This window comes from Mizuhopecten yessoensis, unplaced genomic scaffold, assembly GCF_002113885.1.
Source record: "Mizuhopecten yessoensis strain PY_sf001 unplaced genomic scaffold, ASM211388v2 scaffold2711.2, whole genome shotgun sequence".
Taxonomy (NCBI): domain Eukaryota; kingdom Metazoa; phylum Mollusca; class Bivalvia; order Pectinida; family Pectinidae; genus Mizuhopecten; species Mizuhopecten yessoensis.
Genome location: NW_018485984.1, coordinates 2,254,001 through 2,277,940, shown reverse-complemented (window position 1 = coordinate 2,277,940; position 23,940 = coordinate 2,254,001). Strand labels below are relative to the sequence as shown.

Sequence of the window (23,940 nt, the reverse complement as noted above, 5' to 3'; positions counted from 1 at the left end):
GAACACTTTTGCTGATTACATTTTGTTTAATTTTTCTTTGTTAATTTTTCTTAAATGTCCAACAAGGTATGGCTTTCTTTTCAGAAATGATTTATCAAAGCTACAGTTATGCTGGAAAAAACAGTTGCTAATGCATGGTAACAGTTTATTTCAGTGGTACAAGAATCCTTAGCATCAAATGAGTTGATGAAACATTTTTTTTAAGAATTCATTAATTCAATGGGTCAGGTAGTAAAATGAATTGTTAATTAAATAAACTGACAATATATCCTGTTAATACATCTGAGGAAACAAACCTAACAAGTTTTAATATTAATTTATGACAGAATCCATTTGAAATACAAATGTATAGTGCTCCCCAATGGTTTTTACATAGCAGTTTTAAGCTGAGATAGAGAAACAGAATTATAGCTTTATGATAGAGGAAATAAATGGGAATAGAATTAGAATTTATGAGAATCGGAAACATAAAGATCGCATATTCTCAATTATTTACCATTTATCAGAAGTGTCAAGAACGATCACGTTATTCCCCACATGTTTTCACTATTAACAGAATAACTCTAAAATATCACAGCTTCCATCACTAGGTTACCACTACATAATGGTGGTTCACGATCCTCAGTTGTCCCTTTGAACATTAATAACTTTGTAAGTGAAAAAACGAATTCTTGCATCTTGTGAAAATCTGTTGTAGCAATAAATCTCACTAAAAACCGCCTGGAAGCAGAAACTATAATGAATGTTTATTGTTTTACCCACTACGAAGGTTTGGCTTGACGAATTTATTTTCTTTAATTCTGAGCATTTATAAATTGAGAAAAATCTCGTCGATAGTGTGATTGTTTTTAGATCATTTATTGAAAAGGCAATATTTTATTTTGTCGAAAATGTCATTTTAAAAAGGATATCTAGCATCCAGAACAGTTTTCTATTTATATTTCTCTTTCCAAAGAGTGTATGTACTTTAATTTGAAAAGTTACACTTTGGTCAAAGAAGACCAACATTTCTTAAATTGGATGTAGTCAACCCCTGAGACTGACCTTAACTCATTCAACCCTACATTTTGAACTGGACTTGCCCAGTCTTTGATTTGGTAAGGTTCAAATGAGACTTTAGGGGTGAATGAGTTAAATTGGATGCAGTCAACCTCTGAGACTGACCTTAACTCATTCAACCCTACATTTTGAACTGGACTTACCCAGTCTTCGATTAGGTAAGGTTCAAATGCAACTTTATGGGTGAATGGGTTAAAATAGGGATGGGAGTGTGTAAGGATGCAAATTGAATTTATCAAACTTTTAGATTTTTATATATCATAAACCACCTCTTCACTGAACAATATTTAGATCTTAGCAATCAAATTATGCACCCTTAATCCTGGATATGGCAGTCCATGATTCTTTTTATCTAATGCTTTTTATATGTACATCATGCTCACTCTCATAAACTACAGGTTTGAAGTATTTGCCTACTAATATCAGATCCATACACACAAGACAAAATTTCAACTAATGGACAAAAGATAACAAAAAAAATGTTAACATTCTGTTAAATGGATGAATGCAGCTAAGTTGTATTTTATTTATTTTTTATCATTTTTGGAAAAAGATTGGGGGAGGCAATTAAGGTTAATTGGATATTATTGATTGAGAGAGAGATCGAGTGAGGGAAGTATGTAGTGATGGGGTCCTAGCTAGGGAATGACAGCCATTCAATCTCAGGCTTGTGATATGCCAAAATAATCAGCAATTTTAGGAAGATACATATATTTTGTATACCTATATCTTTCTCAACCTTAAAGCAAACATCTGGAGGTTTATTATTTTCTGCAAATGTTTCTTGTATTATGTATTTTGGCATTTTGCTCACTTGACTGAAAAAGAATGTTATACATATCTAATTTTAGGAGAAACGTATATAGAACATGTTGGGACAACTCTGTATGCCAGGAGTCAAATGGAGGCTTTCCAGCACGACCTCCTTGAAAACCTTTATGGAAATCCCCATAGCAACAGTCCGAGCAGTTGCCTAGCAACAGATGTTGTTGATCAAGTACGATACAGGTAAATCAGAGTTTAGATAAATTACATTATTTGTATTTATTTTTTTTCACCCAAAAAGACTGATTTCTGGGTGACATTCTATTGTATACAACCAGCTAACTAATAGTTCAATGAGATGTTGGTAAAGTCATTCTTCATGGTGGTTTTGAAAAGTATTTGTATTTCATTACTGATGTTTTTATGTGGAATGTCATATTTCAACACTTGCATATAAATACTAAATCAATGTTTCACTGTTTTAATCCTACTTGTCTTTTTTATACCTTCCCAAATGAACTTAACGGGGGTGGTTAAACTAGAACCACATCTATATGTATATCTGTCCATCCATCCTGTATATGTATGTCTGTCCATCCATCCTGTATACGTATGTTTGTCCATCCATCCTGTATATGTATGGCTGTCCATCCATCCTGTATGTGTATGTCTGTCCAACTGTCCTCTATATGTATGTCTGTCCATCTGTCCTCTATATGAATGTCTGTCCATCCATCCTGTATGTGTATGTCTGTCCAACTCTCCTCTATATGTATGTCTGTCCATCCATCCTGTATATGTATGTCTGTCCATCCATCATGTATATGTATATAATTATGTCCATCCATCCTGTATATGTATGTCTGTCCATCCATCCTGTATATGTATGTCTGTCCATCCATCCTGTATATGTATGTCTGTCCATCCATCCTGTATATGTATGTCTGTCCATCCATCCTGTATATGTATGTCTGTCCATCCATCCTGTATATGTATGTCTGTCCATCCATCCTGTATATGTATGTCTGTCCATCCATCCTGTATATGTATGTCTGTCCATCCATCCTGTATATGTATGTCTGTCCATCCATCCTGTATATGTATGTCTGTCCATCCATCCTGTATATGTATGTCTGTCCATCCATCCTGTATATGTATGTCTGTCCATCCATCCTGTATATGTATGTCTGTCCATCCATCCTGTATATGTATGTCTGTCCATCCATCCTGTATATGTATGTCTGTCCATCCATCCTGTATATGTATGTCTGTCCATCCATCCTGTATATGTATGTCTGTCCATCCATCCTGTATATGTATGTCTGTCCATCCATCCTGTATATGTATGTCTGTCCATCCATCCTGTATATGTATGTCTGTCCATCCATCCTGTATATGTATGTCTGTCCATCCATCCTGTATATGTATGTCTGTCCATCCATCCTGTATATGTATGTCTGTCCATCCATCCTGTATATGTATGTCTGTCCATCCATCCTGTATATGTATGTCTGTCCATCCATCCTGTATATGTATGTCTGTCCATCCATCCTGTATATGTATGTCTGTCCATCCATCCTGTATATGTATGTCTGTCCATCCATCCTGTATATGTATGTCTGTCCATCCATCCTGTATATGTATGTCTGTCCATCCATCCTGTATATGTATGTCTGTCCATCCATCCTGTATATGTATGTCTGTCCATCCATCCTGTATATGTATGTCTGTCCATCCATCCTGTATATGTATGTCTGTCCATCCATCCTGTATATGTATGTCTGTCCATCCATCCTGTATATGTATGTCTGTCCATCCATCCTGTATATGTATGTCTGTCCATCCATCCTGTATATGTATGTCTGTCCATCCATCCTGTATATGTATGTCTGTCCATCCATCCTGTATATGTATGTCTGTCCATCCATCATGTATATGTATGTCTGTCCATCCATCCTGTATATGTATGTCTGTCCATCCATCCTGTATATGTATGTCTGTCCATCCATCCTGTATATGTATGTCTGTCCATCCATCCTGTATATGTATGTCTGTCCATCCATCCTGTATATGTATGTCTGTCCATCCATCCTGTATATGTATGTCTGTCCATCCATCCTGTATATGTATGTCTGTCCATCCATCCTGTATATGTATGTCTGTCCATCCATCCTGTATATGTATGTCTGTCCATCCATCCTGTATATGTATGTCTGTCCATCCATCCTGTATATGTATGTCTGTCCATCCATCCTGTATATGTATGTCTGTCCATCCATCCTGTATATGTATGTCTGTCCATCCATCCTGTATATGTATGTCTGTCCATCCATCCTGTATATGTATGTCTGTCCATCCATCCTGTATATGTATGTCTGTCCATCCATCCTGTATATGTATGTCTGTCCATCCATCCTCTATATGTATGTCTGTCCATCCATCCTCTATATGTATGTCTGTCCATCCATCCTCTATATGTATGTCTGTCCATCCATCCTCTATATGTATGTCTGTCCATCCATCCTCTATATGTATGTCTGTCCATCCATCCTCTATATGTATGTCTGTCCATCCATCCTCTATATGTATGTCTGTCCATCCATCCTCTATATGTATGTCTGTCCATCCATCCTCTATATGTATGTCTGTCCATCCATCCTCTATATGTATGTCTGTCCATCCATCCTGTACATGTATGTCTGTCCATCCATCCTCTATATGTATGTCTGTCCATCCATCCTCTATATGTATGTCTGTCCATCCATCCTCTATATGTATGTCTGTCCATCCATCCTCTATATGTATGTCTGTCCATCCATCCTCTATATGTATGTCTGTCCATCCATCCTCTATATGTATGTCTGTCCATCCATCCTCTATATGTATGTCTGTCCATCCATCCTCTATATGTATGTCTGTCCATCCATCCTCTATATGTATGTCTGTCCATCCATCCTCTATATGTATGTCTGTCCATCCATCCTCTATATGTATGTCTGTCCATCCATCCTCTATATGTATGTCTGTCCATCCATCCTCTATATGTATGTCTGTCCATCCATCCTCTATATGTATGTCTGTCCATCCATCCTCTATATGTATGTCTGTCCATCCATCCTCTATATGTATGTCTGTCCATCCATCCTCTATATGTATGTCTGTCCATCCATCCTCTATATGTATGTCTGTCCATCCATCCTCTATATGTATGTCTGTCCATCCATCCTCTATATGTATGTCTGTCCATCCATCCTCTATATGTATGTCTGTCCATCCATCCTCTATATGTATGTCTGTCCATCCATCCTCTATATGTATGTCTGTCCATCCATCCTCTATATGTATTTCTGTCCATCCATCCTCTATATGTATGTCTGTCCATCTGTCCTCTTTATGTATGTCTGTCCATCCATCCATCTGCCCAAAGACAAGATTGTGTAAAGACTTCTTCTCTTAAAGTACTGCACACATTTCAATGGGACTTTGCACACATTGTAAAAACTTGTTCATATTTGATTGATACCGTATATTGTTTCCATTACATATCAATACAATTTTTGATCCTTCATTTATTTAGGGAAACAAAGCCTAGTCTGGTCTGCTACTTGAAACAATTTTCAAGAATTACAGCCCTTGATGAAATTATCTTACATAAGAATGCACATCATCCTGCAAATTAATTGTTGTGTCATTCAATTTCATTCGGTCCAAATTGACAGGAAAGAACCACTCCAGCAATAAATTTTTAATAATGTCTTCAAGCTTCAAAATTAATTAGGGAGAATTAGGCATTATTGGTAGCAACTATTATGGTTTTCATGTCACATGGGTTGGATGGATGAGGAGTGGGCACTGGTGGTGGTGGTGGTGGTGGTGGTGGTGGGGGGGGGGACAATTTCTTTCATCTGCTCATATAGGGGGTGTCATGTTTGAAAGCAAACTATTGGCACACAAGACAACAACCAGAGCAAACACAAATGCATCAATTCATACATAAAAAANTTTGGTTACTTAATTGTTAATAAATTGTAACTTCAGGATACTTCAGCACTTTAATACAAGCCAGGAGGAATACAGTGTTGTTTTTACATCTGGATGTACCGGGGCTTTAAAACTACTGGCAGAGACATTCACCTTTGACCCCTTCTCCAGTAGCAACCAAAATAACAGTATTTCACTTAATTCCGAAAATCCTAAAAGAGTTATGGGCTCCTTCATTTACTTGTTGGACAATCACACTTCAGTGCAAGGCATGCGCGAAACCATGGCAACCAGGACAGGGGTCATTTATTGTCTTGACACATCCATGCTTGATTGTGATCTCGACATCAAAAAAGAAAACAAAGGTCTCATTTATAAGACAGAACATTGTGAACCCGGAGGAAACAATCTGTTTGCGTTTCCTGCACAGTCCAATTTCTCTGGCACTAAATATCCACTTGCCTGGTTAGGTAAGGCACATTGTGGTCAGTTCTGTTTCCAAAAACAACTCACTGGTCAGTGGTACACTGTCCTGGATGCTGCATCCTTAGTTTGTACATCTAGCCTTGACCTTGGGATTTACAAACCAGACTTTGTGACCATATCCTTCTACAAAATGTTTGGGTTTCCGACAGGAATTGGTAAGTCTTGATATTATATCAGTCAGTCTCTCTTCTCTATCAAATTGATATACCCTATTTAACATTATAATGAGGTTGCCTGCTTTAATAACAGCAGTGCTGTAGATTTTGAAAATATCACTTCAAAGCTTATTGTAAAATTTTGGAATTTTTGTTCTTGATTTTAAACCTTCTGAAAGATGCCCAATTGAATTTGTTAGTTAGACAACTTCTGCCACCAAAATGGTGCTGCATCAGTTCAAACTAGTAATTGAACAAAATCAAAGCTCAATCTTTCACAATGATAGACCATTTTATTAATGGAATTTCAAGTTGGGAATAGGATAATGACACCTTCGCATCTTTGCTGCCATCCTCGATGCTCCAGGGGTTACGTTCACTTTCGCTCTCTACACCCCTGGAATATGTCATAGCAAAATTGAAGGCACGCAGCTAGCTATTTGATTGATCTCAGGTATAAAGAAAAAAAGACGAATCAAAGCCAGTAAAATTTAATGTTATGCGACCACAAGATTCTTTTGATGTACATCAAATTATCAAACTAGTCTTCTTGTCTCATCCACAAGGTGTGGCGCACACTGAGCCTTCGTTTTTGCTATGGCATATTGCAGGGGTGTAGAGTTCGAAAGTGAGCATAACCCCTGGATATCGAGGTTGCTCTGCTACTGTTTTATAGTGTAGTCAAATTAAAAGGTATGGTAATTGAGGAAAAGCGTGTCTAAATGTTCTATTTCAGAGAATATATAAAATTATAAGTCAGGGTTTACTTACTTTTCATTAAAAATGTCTAACAATGGAAGCCTTTCGAAGAAGAATGTGAGCGACATATTTTATGTTGATGTTTATAATGCATCCAAGGTTTCTTTGTGATCAATTTGGCAGAGGTTTGTTCAGCTTCCTAATAACTCGTTATTAATGAGAACTTCATGAATAAGATATGTAATGATTTGTTACTCCTACACACCCTGCACTCCAGAGATCAAATACAGACAGCGTTATTTATGATTTAGTCATCACTAAGTGAGCCCAAGCCTTCTATATAATATCATGGATTAAATTATGTAGTACAGAGCAAAGATTTACCATGTATTTATTGACAAAAAAACTGTAAACATTTTACCTCACAATTGATACCTTATAAATAGTATACAGTGTGGAGAGAATGGTAATAGATTTATAAATTTTGTCGCCATGCAGAGTCTAGTAGATTTTTTTAAATTTGAAGTGAATTTTTGCGATTACATGTAGTGATAAAAGAGACACATCTTTGAATCTACATTTACTTGCTCTAGAACTCTTAAGTGCCACCTTATTAATTAATATGCAGTGATTTTTGTAGATTTTTTTTCTTCTTTTTTATATATATATTTTGATGACAAGCTTAAGTCAATAACTCAAATGTCTGAGTCCCCAAAATCACTGATATGTATGAGTTACTCTACTCCTAAGCACATTCGTGACCGGTTGGAATACTGTGCTGGGTGCCTTCGGCATGGTATTTCAGTGAGGTAGCACTCCAAAGTTGGTGTCAGATAAGCGATATCGCAAGGAGGCAAATACACCAACATTTCCTGTCTCCGGCACACCTACACACAAGTATGCATACGCGACACTCATGTAGGTACATATACGTTCTTAAATGACCTTAGCTGTTAATAGGATGTTAAACAAACCAAACCAAACCCAGCCCACTACGTTTTAATTCTTAGACCTGTAGATACATGTAGATGCTCTTAACATAACTGACCTATCTTGTCATTGGTAGTCATTTGGCCTAGCACTGCACACTTTACTCTCTCTCTCTCTTTTTCGCCCCCAGAAAAAACCAGTTTAATGTACAACCCATGTTTGGTTATCCCCTTCCCAAACACGTACATTGTCAAAAGTACAAAAGAAGAATACAATGGAGCTAGATTGGAAATCGAAGCCAGAAGTTTCCAAATCTGGATGAGACAAATACTAATCACAAATAAGGAGATTTTTATTAAAAGCCTAGAAAAGTCTGTACATTATAGGTTTGATAAATTCTTGCAATTCTTTTTTTGTAATAATCAAGTTCACACCAATTCAACGGAAATGTATGGTACAAAAACATCGATAAACAAAGAGTTATATAAGCACTTAAATGACTTACGAAATTAGGAATGAATTTCCTGATAAGATGTTTAAGCCCTGAACTGCCGACTTAGTTAATATGCCTTTGTAGTGTAATATGTAACATTCAGACCAACCTACAGACTACTTAACTTATTTCATCTCGCTCCACGATTACGGCATGAAAGAAAAAAATATTATAAATCAAGATATGAAACAGACATGTCTGCTACTTCTTATCAAACGTAGATAAAACAAAAAAGTATAATAAAAGTTATTTTCCGAATCATTGCTTTAGTAGAGTTACATACACACAGAGGGCGACCGTGTTTAACTCCCCAATATGTTGTCCATTATGAAATTAGCGTGCTCTCCGTATTGCAATTATCACTACAATTTTGCCTCTCAAGTTTTCGTTTTCAATTTTTATTTTGACTCTAACCTTAATGAAAATAGGGGGGTGTTTTTTATACAAGCCACTGAAATACAATGCCGAGGCACCCAGCACAGTATTTCACCCGGTCACAAATAGGCTTTGGACCAATTTTTTTCAATGGTTTAACAACATTTATGACAATGTGATAATTTTAAATTGGTTTATTGTATATGCTTACTTAGTTTCTCAAAGCTGATAACTGTTAGATCATTTCTTTTTCTTCAAACCGTTTATCTTTCACATGTACACATTTACATTGATTGTTCGTGATCATGAAAACCATTTGTATAGGCCTACCCTTGCAATGTGCTTCAAAATGGTTTAATTATGAGAATATGAAGTAATGAAATGAACAAACAGTATAATATTTAATTAATGTTTAAATGTTCCCCAATAATTTTTTACAAGATTTCTGTATTCGCAATCACCACTTTCACAAGTAGACATAAAGAAATGTATATCTTGCAGAAAATTATAAATACTTTCATACTAGAAGCTGATGGTTAAAATAGGAACGAAATTTGATGTAAGTCAGCATTCATCAATGAATGTTGACAACCATTAGGTCGTGTTTTTGTAACTAGCATTACAAAACATAAGTTGTCAGTTATCATGTTCCTAAATAATGATTGTCTTTTCCAGGTTTATGTTATTTGTTGATATCAGTTTGTCTTTTGCTCTGAATCATTAAACCTGATTTCTGCTGACCATTTTTATATATGATATTTGTAACTTCATTATTAGCTGTAGAGGCATTATTTATTTCCTTTGGCAGAATCCCCACAAAATTTTACGTTCAAGGTTGTAGCTGGTTTCATTGATAAATTGAATCGGAAGATAATTTTTTGCTCGCGCTATATCTCGATCACCAGAAAAATCTGCAGAACCACAAAGTTTATAACCACAATGGGAGACGTTTCTACCACGCTATGTTATAGGGAGCTGTAATTCAAGAACACAGAGAAAACTCATTAGCTTAGCAACAGGAACTTTTTTTTATTATTTCTTGATAACTTTCTCCTGTTGAGGCATCGCCATGACGAAGTAGAAAAGGCTGTGGGACATCTTTGACTGTTCACATCTGGTAGTCATGTTTTTCTCAGCAAGAAATTATCAAAAGCCCTCTAGTTTTACCTCATAAACCCCAGGAAAAGTCTGGAAAGGAAGAGGAGCATTCATTTGGCATACAGTAAAAAACTGTAAAATGTAAAATGTGGGAGCTATTTGGTTGGAAGTCGTTGACCAGTGTAGCTTCACAGAGAGTAATGTTCTTTCTTGTAAACACTGCCCTGACTTGATGAAGGGCACCTGCCTCTGGTTCCCCCTGGATTACACCATGGAAGACATTTATTGTGTGTCGTCTGCCATGCTCAATGAGCATAAAAAAGCAAGAACATCCTTATGTTGCTAAGAATGCAACAAATATTGGACAAATCTGTACTCTCTCATGCAGATGTGTATATCGAAGGAGTACAAGGTCTGCCAACGTCTACACAGGAACACAAGACATTTACGTGTTTCTGCCAGAGTGTATACAAGTTTTGCGGTGTAAGAATATATGCAATATTAATGACATATTGTATACTGTTTTACCATAAACTTTAGCACGTGCTCAGACAGCGATGAGTTTTCTCTGTCCGTTTTTTCATTCCTGCAGGAAGTGCTCCACATGCCATAGTTAGGAAGGAGAAACACCCTCGCTAACTACGCACAAATAAACTACAATTAATTCCTATGTCACACTGGGCCAACAAATCTGAAACATAATTATCACCAGTGTGTATAAACAGCGGGAAGAATCTTCCTCCGTGATTCGGACACTTAGAGCCGATCCCTGAGAGGAAGAAATAAATCATAACAAATCTATTCTCTCGTAATTACTAAAGCTCTGTTTGTTCTGGAACTCTTCTCTGTTTATTTATTGCCGTAGGGGTCCAATTTTCTCAAAGAGTGAGGTCAAGCATATACCTAAGCAACAAAAACGAAATAAGGAGTCGATGTTAATGATACATACAAGATGTAGATTTCTTATATGTTATTTCTCCCATTAAACATCAAGACATAGGTTTCTAAACTAAGACAGGTCTATTCCGTCTTTTCGTATTGCAGAGTTATCTGCTCTTGTGAGCAGGTATTGATTGTTACCTCATTTGTTTATGATAAGTAACGTCATCAATTTTTGAGAAAACGACGTAATTTTCTCACACAAACCAATGACATAACAATCAATACCTGCTCACAAGAGCAGATAACTCTGCAATACGAGAAGACGGAATAGACCTGTCTTAGTTTATGATATGATATGATATCCGCAGTACTTTTTCATGAACCAGAAAATATCACCAAAAATCAATCATTGTTCGTTCCATGCAGCCATATAATTGTAAATACAAAGAATTGTTTGGTTAAAAAAGTGAGGACATTGTTTTGGGATTGAATGATACCATATATCAAGTTATTTGAGTTTGATGGAAATGTTTCGTAAATTAGTTTGATATCAAACTGTGTTTTACTTTTTACATTTTTATCTCCATGCTCATACTATCACCTAAGTGCATGGTAATTTTCTGTATGTGATGAAAAGCTCTAATTCCCCTTTTGCAATTTTACCTTTTTGGGAATAAAGCAGGAAATTTGATACTTCACAAAAAAATCCTGATATACAGCAGTCTAATTCCATGACAACACCACGAAGCTGTCTGAAATGAACACCCTTCTGTTGTGTTTTTACCAGATTCTTATTTCATACAATAAACAACCTGCATAATTAATAGCAAGTTAATTCATGCTTACAGGAACACAAAGTGCCAAGGCCCCTACAGACCCGAAATCCAAGAAAAACAGATCCCACAAAATTTAAGCAATTCTATGAAAATAAGTATTTTAAATTATTACCCTGGAAAAGTCATTGTTTTCTACATTCAGTCGATCATAAACTTGAGCTTTTGGCCATATAGTTGAAGGTCTGCCTATAATTTAAAAAAATTGTCAATTCTGAGAGCACATTTTTCAAGTGGGGAGGGGTATGGAAGGATTTGTACAGTTTTCCAGATAAAACATGGTCCAATATAAGCAAATTTTAGTGTAATCTACTACATTGTACTAAATAATGGAAATGCAGTTTTTAGCTCACCTGCCCGAAGTGCAAGTGAGCTTATGTTATGGTGCCGCATCCGTCATCCGTCCGTCCGTCAGTCAGTCCGTCCGTCCGTCGTACCGTCCGTCCGTCCGTCTGTCCGGCTTCAAATTTTTGCTTTAAACAACTTCTTTTCGGTAACCAAAAGGCCTAGGAAGATGATATTTGGCCAGTAGCATGCTGAAATCAAGGGCTACCAAGTTTGTTCAAATAAATGACCTTGACCCACTTTCAAGGTCACAGGGGTCAAATATGTTAAAATCTTCAAGCGACTTCTTCTCAATAAGCAAAAGGGCCAGGGTACTGAAATTCGGCCTGTAGCATGCTGGGATGAAGGAGTACCAAGTTAGTTCAAATGAATGACCTTGACCAACTTTCAAAGGTCAAAAGGGTCAAATGTCATAAAATCTTCAAACGACTTCTTTTCAATAACCAAAAGGCCCAGGGTACTGATATTGGGCCTGTAGCATTCTGGGATGAAGGGCTACCAAGTTTGTTCAAATAAATTACCTTGACCCACTTTCAAGGTCACTGGGGTCAGATGTCTTAAATCTTCAAACAATTTCTTCTCAATAACCAAAAGGCCAAGGGTACTGATATTAGGCCTGTAGCATGCTGGGATGAAGGGCTACCAAGTTTGTTTAAATGAATGATCTTGACCCACTTTCAAGGTCACAGGGATCAAATGTCTTAAAATCTTCAAACAACTTCTCAATAACCAAAAGGCCCAGGGTACTGATATTGGGCCTGTAGCATGCTGGGATGAAGGACTATCAAGTTTGTTCAACTGAATGACCTTGACCAACTTTCAAGGTCACAGGGGTCAAATGTTGTAAAATCTCCAAGCGACTTCTTTTCAATAAGCAAAAGGGCCAGGGTACTGAAATTCGGCCTGTAGCATACTGGGATGAAGGACTACCATGTTAGTTCAAATGAATGACCTTGATCCACTTTCAACCTATGTTTAAATCTTTTAATAGGTTCTTATGAAATCTTAAGAATACAAGTGTTAGATTAATAACAGGTGAGCGATGCAGGCCCATTGGGCCTCTTGTTCCTCTTGCTCTACCTGTGAGGAGATGGTGAAAGTTACAAGGGTACACTTTAATCAACGACAGAAGTATATATCAATATCTAATTTTTAAAAAAAAAAAAAAAGTTAATGAATGAAAGTGAAGAATGTGTTGCATGAAAACTGTCTATTTTGTCTATTTCAGGTGCTTTACTGGTTCGGAACCAATCAGCACACGTGTTACAAAAGCAATACTTTGGTGGAGGGACAGTAGAAGTTAGTACAGCTCAGGAAAACTTCAGGGTTTTCCGAAAAAACCTCTCCGACAGGTAAGCCACGGACAGCATGTTTGTAATTTTCCATTGCGTTTAAAGGGCATTCATTGAGATTTTCACAACAGGTACAAAAGGTTTCATTTGATCTGTGCTATATTTGCTGATGAAATCGCATATTTGCATAATTTTAAAAAAAAAATCTCACCTCTCTTTTAATAAGATTCATTTCAAGGATTTTATTTCTTAAAACATGAATTGAAAAACATTGTAGTGAAATATTTATGAATTTATTTGAAAAAGATTTGAATAAAGAGTTTGAGAGGAGTTGTGAATTTTCTGAATACATGTATTTGAATTAAGAACACTTATTCCATCTTTGCGTATTGCAGAGTTATCTTCTCCTGGGAGCAGGTATTGATTGTTACGTCACTTGTTTGTGAGAGTAACGTCATCAATTTTTGAGAAAACGACGTCATTTTCTCACACAAACCAATGACATAACAATCAATACCTGCTCCCAAGAGAAGATACCTCTGCAATACGGAATATATAGTTAAGTAATCTTGGGATTCTGGGGCTTGGTCAGCAGATATCAGATGTTTTCCCCCACTCAGTAGTCAGTCCTAATTTATACAAGCTACTGTTAGATATATGCCTTGGCAAATTCCTGTAGATGTTGGATGTTTCCTTGTTTATGTATATTATTTTCGTGAAATGTTAAACTGTTTGCCCCTTTGTGGGCCCATTATTTAGTTAATAAATTTGAATTAAAAATAAAAAAAAATACAATGGGCCCAGACTAAGATTTGAACCCTGCCGGACACCTGATCATTATATATTGCTACCTGTTCAACTGTAATACCCTGACCCAAGGCCTGTTTGTTTATGCAGATCATCTGGTTTGTCTGTTTTCAAATGTAACATGTTCGGGTATAAATCCTGCAGGACCTGCAAATGCATATTGCAGGCCTTGCACGGCTTTGTCAAGGCTTGCCTGAAAGCAGCATCAGATTACTAAGTACGGCCTTATTTCATAAACGAAAAACTCTTCAACCATTTGGATCGTGATAAATGAAAGCGACCACAGTCACACTACAGTAATATCCAAAATAAAATTAAGGGGAGGTTACTCTACTTTTTATGTGTTTTGCCTAGAGTGGGATGAGGAAGATCCACAAGCATGCTTCATGTTTATGTGTCTTAACATTCATTTGAGGACTTAAATGCATATTACTGACATTCTTGACATTATGAAACCCAGTTGCTTAGAAACAGTTTCCAAGATGCATGATAAAGACTGCACATCTTTACATAATTTGTAAAATACAATACGTCATTTAGGGGAGCTATTTTTAACAGTACACATTTTATTTCAAACTTCAATAGCATGAAAGAAAATGAAAATCAGACTTGGGATTTTTTTTTAAAAATCACTCTAAAAGTACTGGAAGCAAATGACAGAACCAATGTAACCAAGGGTCTTAAATATTAATTATGATAAGACTCACAACCAGTGCAGATTTTTAACAGAAACAAAAGAAAACTGCCAAATACATGGAGCTGATAGCAGATAAACAAAAGTTCAACTTAAGGATCCCTGTGCCACTGCACTGTGGTTGTTCATAAATACAGTAACCTCCCTTAGCTTCTGTTTGGATATAACTGTAGCATAGTTTAGGCCAGAACACTTCCGTTGACCAGGTAGCTTAATTTGTTAGAGCAATAGTAAAATACTCTGAAGTCTTAGGTTCAAATTCTGGTGTAGCCCCACTGAATTTTTCCACTCAGAACGCTGTTGTTGATAATATTTTGTTAATTTCATCTTTATTACTTCTCATAAATGTCCCACAAGGTGTACTTTTCATTTTAGAAATGATTTATCAAATTTATAGTCATGTTGGAAAAAACTGTGTCCAACGCTTAGTTACAGTTTTTGACAGTGGTACAGGGATCCTTAAGATGTGATGTGAAAATCACACCACCGTTTCAATATGTCTGAAACTATCTCAAGCACATGACTCTTCATAACGTATCTTGTTTATCAAAATCTGACAACATTAAATCCAAGGGACATAACTCTTCAAAGTGCAACTGTTTTAGTTTAAAATTGTTTAGTCTTGCACAATTGGCTCAGCAAATAAAGTCGATATCACAAAGAGCAATATTGTTTATGTCACTTATTTTTAACCCCTAAAAATATTCTATGATATTTTTATATTTTATTAGGTTACCTGACCATAGGTCATGGTAACCTATTGTGATAGCCTTTTGTCCGTCGACGTCCGTAGTACGTTAACTTTTCTTTTGAACACGATTACTTCAGTAAATGTTAACCGAGTTTAATGAAACTTTGTATGCAGCCATATATTAATAAGATCTCGGACAAGTTCGAAAATGGGAATTATTCGACGGTAACCTACAGAGTTATTGCCCTTTGTAATAATATTGTTATTGGACCTTGTGAACACGAGAACTTGAGTAAATGTTAACAGAGTTTGATGAAACTTTGTATGAAGCCATATATCAAAAAGATCTCGAACGAGTTCGAAAATGGGAATTATTCGACAGCAACTTACAGAGATATTGCATGTGGTAATAATATTATTATTGGACCTTGTGAACACAATAACTTGAGTAAATGTTAACCGAGTTTAATGAAACTTTGTATGCGGCCTTATATCAATAAGATCTCGGACGAGTTCGAAAATGGGAATTATTTGACAGTAACTTACAGAGTTATTAACCTTTGTAATATTATTATTATTGGACCTTGTAAACACGATAACTTGAATAAATGTTGACGGAGTTCAATGAAATTTTGTCCGGTAATTATTTGACGGTAACCTGCAGAGTTATTGCCCTTTGTCATTATATTATTATTTGTCCCTGTGATGTTGATTGACATTACACAAGAATAGATGTAAATTCATGTGGTACACCTGGGTTTTTTTTCATGACGCATTTTTGCTACTAACAAGGTGCTATTAAAAAAAATTGCCTTATTTAATAAATCATTGATTTACTTTTTTACTTGTTTCTTTTAACCAAGAACAGAAGACATACAGTTCCCAAGTTTGTTCAAAACAGACTCCTTGGGTCAAAATTGGAGTCACACCCATTTATTTCATTTATTTCAGTTATCGTGTTCACAGGGTCCAACAAAAGGTGAATTACCATGGTCAAATTGGTCCGGTATTCAAACTCATACAAGACCTCATTGTTACAAAGCTGCATACAAAGTGTCATGAGAATCGGTTCATATTTCCTGAAGTTATTGTGTTCACAAAGAAAAATTAATGGACGATGCAGCAAGGTCACTCCGACCGATGAAAAGTATGAATTGGCCCCTGGATGACAGTCCTAATTTGAATCGGATGTCAGGTGACTGTTAAGGCCCATGGGCCTCTTGTATTTAGTTTGAACGTATGTTGATTGCTAGACAAGATAAATTACTCTTGGTAACCCATTATTTGACCTTTCCAGATAGTATTCTTGCACTTTAAAAATGACGTAATGGTGCAAAATAGTTAACAATTTGTTGCAGAAGAAAGAGATAATTGTGGATCATAGGAAATGTTACTTTGAAATGTATCAGATGTGCTACTTATTGTATGTATCTCTTGTTAAAGAAGCTGAGCTAATGGCAATTAGGATAAATACTCAGGTATGTGAGCAGGTTTTACAGGTAATCAATAATACCTGAGTTTTTTGTGATGGAGGGAGCCTGCATGATTGTACTTTAGTGTAACAGTTCAAGAGATGCAGATATCATAACAAAAGATGTGATTAGGATCAATATGTATAACGATACATCACAAGAGGGGATATTAACATCACTGTAGGGGAATAACAACATCACTATAGGGGTATATGAACAACACTAGAGGGGGATATGGACATCACTATAAGGGGAATAACAACATCACTGTAGGGAGATATCAACATTACTGTAGGAGGATATGGACATCAATATAGAGGAATATGGACATAACTGTAGGGGGATATGGACATCACTATAAGGGGAATAACAGTATCACTGTAGGGAGATATCAACATTACTGTAGGAGGATATGGACATCAATATAGAGGAATATGGACATAACTGTAGGGGGATATGAACAACACTATAGGGGGAATAACAACATCACTGTAGGGGAATAACAACATCACTGTAGGGGAATAACAACATCACTATAGGGGTATATGAACAACACTAGAGGGGGATATGGACATCACTATAAGAGGAATAACAACATCACTGTAGGGGGATATCAACATTATTGTAGGAGGATATGGACATCAATATAGGGGAATATGGACATTACTATAGGGGGGATATGGACATCACTATAGGGGGATATGGACATTACTATAGGGGGATATGGACATTACTATAGGGGGATATGGACATCACTATAGGGGGATATGGACATCACTATAGGGGGATATAGACATCACTATAGGGGGATATAGACATTACTATAGGGGATATGGACATCACTATAGGGGGATATAGACATCACTATAGGGGGATATGGACATCACTATAGGGGGGTATGGACATCACTATAGGGGATATGGACATTACTATAGGGGGATATGGACATCACTATAGGAGGATATGGACATTATTATAGGGGGATATGGACATCACTATAGGAGGATATGGACATTATTATAGGGGGATATGGACATCACTATAGGAGGATATGGACATTACTATAGGGGGATATGAACAACACTATAGGGGGATATGGACATTACTATAGGGGGATATTGACATCACTATAGGGAGATATTGACATTACTATAGGGGGGATATGGACATCACTATAGGGGGAATAACAACATCACTGTAGGGAGATATCAACATTACTGTAGGAGGATATGGACATCAATATAGAGGAATATGGACATAACTGTAGGGGGATATGGACATCACTTTAGGGGGATATGGACATTCCTATAGGGGGATATGGACATCACTATAGGGGGATATGGATATCACTATAGGGGGGATATGGACATTACTATAGGGGGGATATGGACATTACTATTGGGGGATATGGACATCACTATAGGGGGATATGGACATAACTATAGGGGGATATGGACATTACTATAGGGGGATATGGACATAACTATAGGGGGGTATGGACATCACTATAGGGGATATGGACATTACTATAGGGTGATATGGACATCACTATAGGGGGATATGGACATTACTATAATGGGGATATGGACATTACTATAGGAGGATATGGACATCACTATAGGGAGATATGGACATTACTATAGGGGGGATATGGACATCACTATACTATAGGGGGATATGGACATCAATATAGGAGGATATGGACATCACTTTAGGGGGATATGGACATTCCTATAGGGGGATATGGACATCACTATAGGGGGATATGGATATCACTATAGGAGGATATGGACATTACTATAGGGGGATATGGACATCCCTTTAGGGGGATATGGACATTACTATAGGGGGATATTGACATCACTATAGGGAGATATTGACATTACTATAGGGGGGATATGGACATCACTATACTATAGGGGGATATGGACATCAATATAGGAGGATATGGACATCACTTTAGGGGGATATGGACATTACTATACGGGGATATGGACATCACTATAGGGGGATATGGACAAGAGGATATTTAGTGTAATTGACATTAATGCAGGGTTTACTATAGGGGGATATGGACATCACTTTAGGGAGATATGGACATTACTATAGGGGGATATGGACATAACTATAGGGGGATATAGACATTACTAAAGGGGGATTTGGACATCACTATAGGAGGATATGGACATTACTATAGGGGGATATGAACAACACTATAGGGGGATATGGACATCACTATAAGGGGATATAAACATTACTATAGGACAGATATGGACATCACTATAGGGGGATATGGACAAGAGGATATTTAGTGTAATTGACATTAATGCAGGGTTTACTATAGGGGGATATGGACATCACTTTAGGGAGATATGGACATTACTATAGGGGGATATGGACATCCCTTTAGGGGGATATGGACATTACTATAGGGGGATATGGAAATCACTTTAGGGGGATATGGACATTCCTATAGGGGGATATGGACATCACTATAGGGGGATATGGACAAGAGGATATTTAGTGTAATTGACATTAATGCAGGGTTTACTATAGGGGGATATGGACATCACTTTAGGGGGATATGGACATTCCTATAGGGGGATATGGACATCACTATAGGGGGATATGGACATTACTATAGGGGGATATAGACATTACTAAAGGGGGATATGGACATCACTATAGGGGGATATAGACATCACTATAGGGGGATATGGACATAACTATAGGGGGATATAGACATTACTAAAGGGGGATATGGACATCACTATAGGAGGATATGGACATTACTATAGGGGGATATGAACAACACTATAGGGGGATATGGACATTACTATAGGGGGATATAGACATTACTATAGGGCGATATGGACATTACTATTGGGGGATATGGACATCACTATAGGGGGATATGGACATGACTATAGGGGGATATGGACATTACTATAGGGGGATATAGACATCACTATAGGGGGATATGGACATCACTATAGGGGGGTATGGACATCACTATAGGGGGATATGGACATTACGATAGGGGGGATATGGACATTACTATAGGGGGATATGGATATCACTATAGGAGGATATGGACATTACTATAGGGGGATATGGACATGACTATAGGGGGATATGGACATTACTATAGAGGGATATGGACATTACTATAGGGGATATGGACATCACTATAGGAGGATATGGACATTATTATAGGGGGATATGGACATCACTATAGGAGGATATGGACATTATTATAGGGGGATATGGACATCACTATAGGAGGATATGGACATTATTATAGGGGGATATGGACATCACTATAGGAGGATATGGACATTACTATAGGGGGATATGGACATCACTATAGGAGGATATGGACATTATTATAGGGGGATATGGACATCACTATAGGAGGATATGGACATTATTATAGGGGGATATGGACATCACTATAGGAGGATATGGACATTATTATAGGGGGATATGGACATCACTATAGGAGGATATGGACATTACTATAGGGGGATATGGACATAACTATAGGGGGATATAGACATTACTAAAGGGGGATTTGGACATCACTATAGGAGGATATGGACATTACTATAGGGGGATATGGACATCACTATAGGGGGATATGGACAAGAGGATATTTAGTGTAATTGACATTAATGCAGGGTGTGGTCATCATTGGGGTTTTAAAAACACAATGAAATGTCTTGATACGAAAATCAGTTTTATGCAAAATGAACTAACTATCCTATTTACATGGAAAATTTTGTTTATAAATGAATGTCTATCAAAGGAGGAAATATACCCGTAGAATTCCTTCAACACCTTCATACCTACTAGCAGTACAATCCCAGGAAAATCCTATTGTACTATTCTCAAGTAGTATAGGTTTTTGCTTCTCTTTGGCTTCACCGGTAAGTCATTAACATTAAGATCTGCAACTCTCTGGAGTTTTTCATGCAACTAATGTTTAGTGAATGCTATAAAAATCTCTACTCTATTCCGTTCAACATTTATGGGTGGCTTTTTGAGGACGTTTATGTACCGCAGAATCGGAAATTATAACATAATGGTTACATTTGCACACATTTTAGGAGAGGTTTTGTGTTAGGCTGTTGAGGAAACAACCGTCATATGTTGTTTTCAGAGTAGAATCACTTGTCAGTTGTGTATGTGGGAAGTTTGGTATTCCAACTCCCAAGTGTCACTTCCCAGGAAATCAGGAAATTTTATAATCCATAGGAACATTGTGACGTCTGATTATTCCACCGGGAGATTTTCCTTGGTTAATGTAGAGGCATACCCCTTTATTATAAAAAAAAACCAAGAAAACAAAAAAACTCACTATTGAATTACAACATATAGAGAAGTGCTTTTTCAGGCATCTTTGATTATTTTGATAATTATTATGTTTTAGTCAATTGCAAAGTGAAATAGAAAGAAATTATATTGTTTGGGTAAGGAATGGTGAATGGTGTCAAAAACAACATTGAGTTTTAAAAACATGTTTTAATATTTCAAATTCAATGTTTTTGTTGATCTGAGTTTAACTCAAAGAAATTGTAATGATATTAAATTTCTTGAAAGTCATTGAAATAAATCAATAAAAATTTGAATTTTCACAATGTCTTGAATTTGTTTTATTAATGTTTACATTAGCTTATCTATCTGTAATAAAAGATATTTAATGGTCAATAAATATTTTTTAAAACTAACAGCAGTTAAAACAATATGTAAAAACACTTGTGTGCGGTTTCTGACTGCGTATCAGCAAGCAGGTACTACTCAGTAGATATACCTTTTATGAAAGATGTGAATTTTTAGCCATTTCCATAGAGATTTACCAACCTTACACTGCGATAAATTTGGCTTACTTCTGATCGATTTACCAGTACCTTTATACTGGATGTATACATGTCCCACTTAATGTACCGCATGTAAATCATGTGACTTTTGTTCGGAAATTTGTATCTCGGAAACAATGTATAAGCCCACCCCTAGTGCTGAGTAAGAGATCAATGTTGTTGCCCCTGGAGTTACTGTAGAGAAAATACGGTTATTGTCATTCCTGGTGTTCTAACTTTACTCAAATAAATTGGTTTCTACTGATTTTGTATCTCTGTTCTCCGTCAGTATTCCGATCAGCACTGATTATAAGTAATGAATTAAATCAGTTCAGAATAAATTCCAGCACACTGTATACTACGAAACATTCGCCCAGTTAAAAATATTTGCCCATCATAGGTAAAATTCATCCTATACACATAATTTCTATATATTTGCATGCTGTGCAGTAATATCCGAGATCATGATCCCTTTCATTTCAGAGATAAAAATAGACAAAAGTAAAACGTTGACAAACATCGTCTGCACTAATGCAATTGCTCCTGTTTTTTTCGTTTTTTTCTTTATGTCTTGGATGAGAAGGCAAGTACTGCTAAAGATACATTGAAAATTGAAAATTGGGTGAATTTGTTTAAAAGGACAAAATTTTGGCGAGGCTAAAATATCAGGCTTTAAATTATTTTGGGATCAAGGTTGATGTTTTGGATACCAGAACACTTTCTGGGGATACCAGATTGTTATCCGAGATACCAAATTTTAAAACATTGGTATACGTATGGAATGCCAGGATTTTGTTCTTGTTTAGCTAGACACACATTTCATGCGGTAAGCACATATTGAAATGCTTTCAAAATACTCTTAAATTCTCAAAGAAATATCCGATGGAAAAGATAAAGGAATAAAAGTTATTTTACATTACATAGTCAGATTTTTACTCTAGGTATGGAATGGGCATGCTGTTTCTAAAATTACCATCTCCTTACATACACGGAATGTTCCACATTTCCAGCTAGGCGGTGCGATTGAATCAGCCATACTTGTTATGACTTGTCAAAGTACTTCCTGTCAGTGAAACACGTCAAGTCTACCGTCTGTTTTATAGACATACAGAATAAAAATTCTTCCTAAATTCACTATTTGGCAAATATGCAAGATGTGTCTTTTGTTTGGAAGGTGCTTCCAGGCAACTCTCCTTCTGTGAATTCCTCGTATCAATGTGTCGTCTGTTTAGACCTTTCTTGACAAAATGAGAAAGACGTTTGTTTTGTTGTTTTTGGTGCCAGACATGACTCAGCCCCAAAGGTTTCCTCGATGCTCGTAGATGTAGTTCAAGCTCCCTGGTATAAAATGTCAGTTAAGGCCTTTACATGTTGTCATGGTTACAGCTGAATTATGGGTGCTGGTATATATAGCCGGACACCAGGTGTCGTTAAGTTTAAACTGCTTTATTTGGCATCATAACTACCAGTTTCATATCATTTATGAATTTTTTATGATGCTCAAAAACATATATATGGTGATCCAGCACTCTGTAAATTAACGATGTGGTAACATTCTAAGAATTTTTCTGATTTTAGTGTTATTTCGTTACTGACTAAAATGCAAGTCATTGATTTAAACTGCAAACTGAATTATCAAGACCAATTGATAATAGAAAATTGGTTTAGAAAAACAATAGCACCATCAATTTGTGGCGACTGTTATCAAATATTCTGTCTGTTAGTTGTACCTTTTACAGCATGAACAACTATAGATACATGATGTGTAGTGTGGTCATAGATCAAAAGTTGTATATCTAAGATGGCACACATTTGTGAACATTTGTATTCGCAATTAAGCCCCCTCCCTACTTTTGGTCTTTTTTTTCTCTCACTAGAGGTGGGGCTTATTTGCGGTCAAATACGGTAAGCATAATGTACCATTATCACACAGGGTGTCATACATTAGTTTCAAGGCTGTATCTCTCCAATGCATATTACATGTATGTTCCATTTGCAGTACTCTTGTTTCATCTGACCATTTT

The 23,940-nt window shown here is 36.5% G+C and overlaps 1 protein-coding gene across 1 annotated transcript in view; it reads left to right on the top strand.

Annotated features, from left to right (window-relative positions):
• LOC110445086 (molybdenum cofactor sulfurase-like) overlaps positions 1–23,940 on the top strand; it is a 76,380-nt gene that overhangs the window by 10,903 nt on the left and 41,537 nt on the right. Inside the window, exons 2-4 of the mRNA XM_021489474.1 lie at positions 1,911–2,067; positions 5,863–6,446; positions 13,330–13,453. Coding sequence (XP_021345149.1) covers positions 1,911–2,067; positions 5,863–6,446; positions 13,330–13,453 — 865 coding nt within the window. The remainder of the gene's footprint in view (positions 1–1,910; positions 2,068–5,862; positions 6,447–13,329; positions 13,454–23,940) is intronic.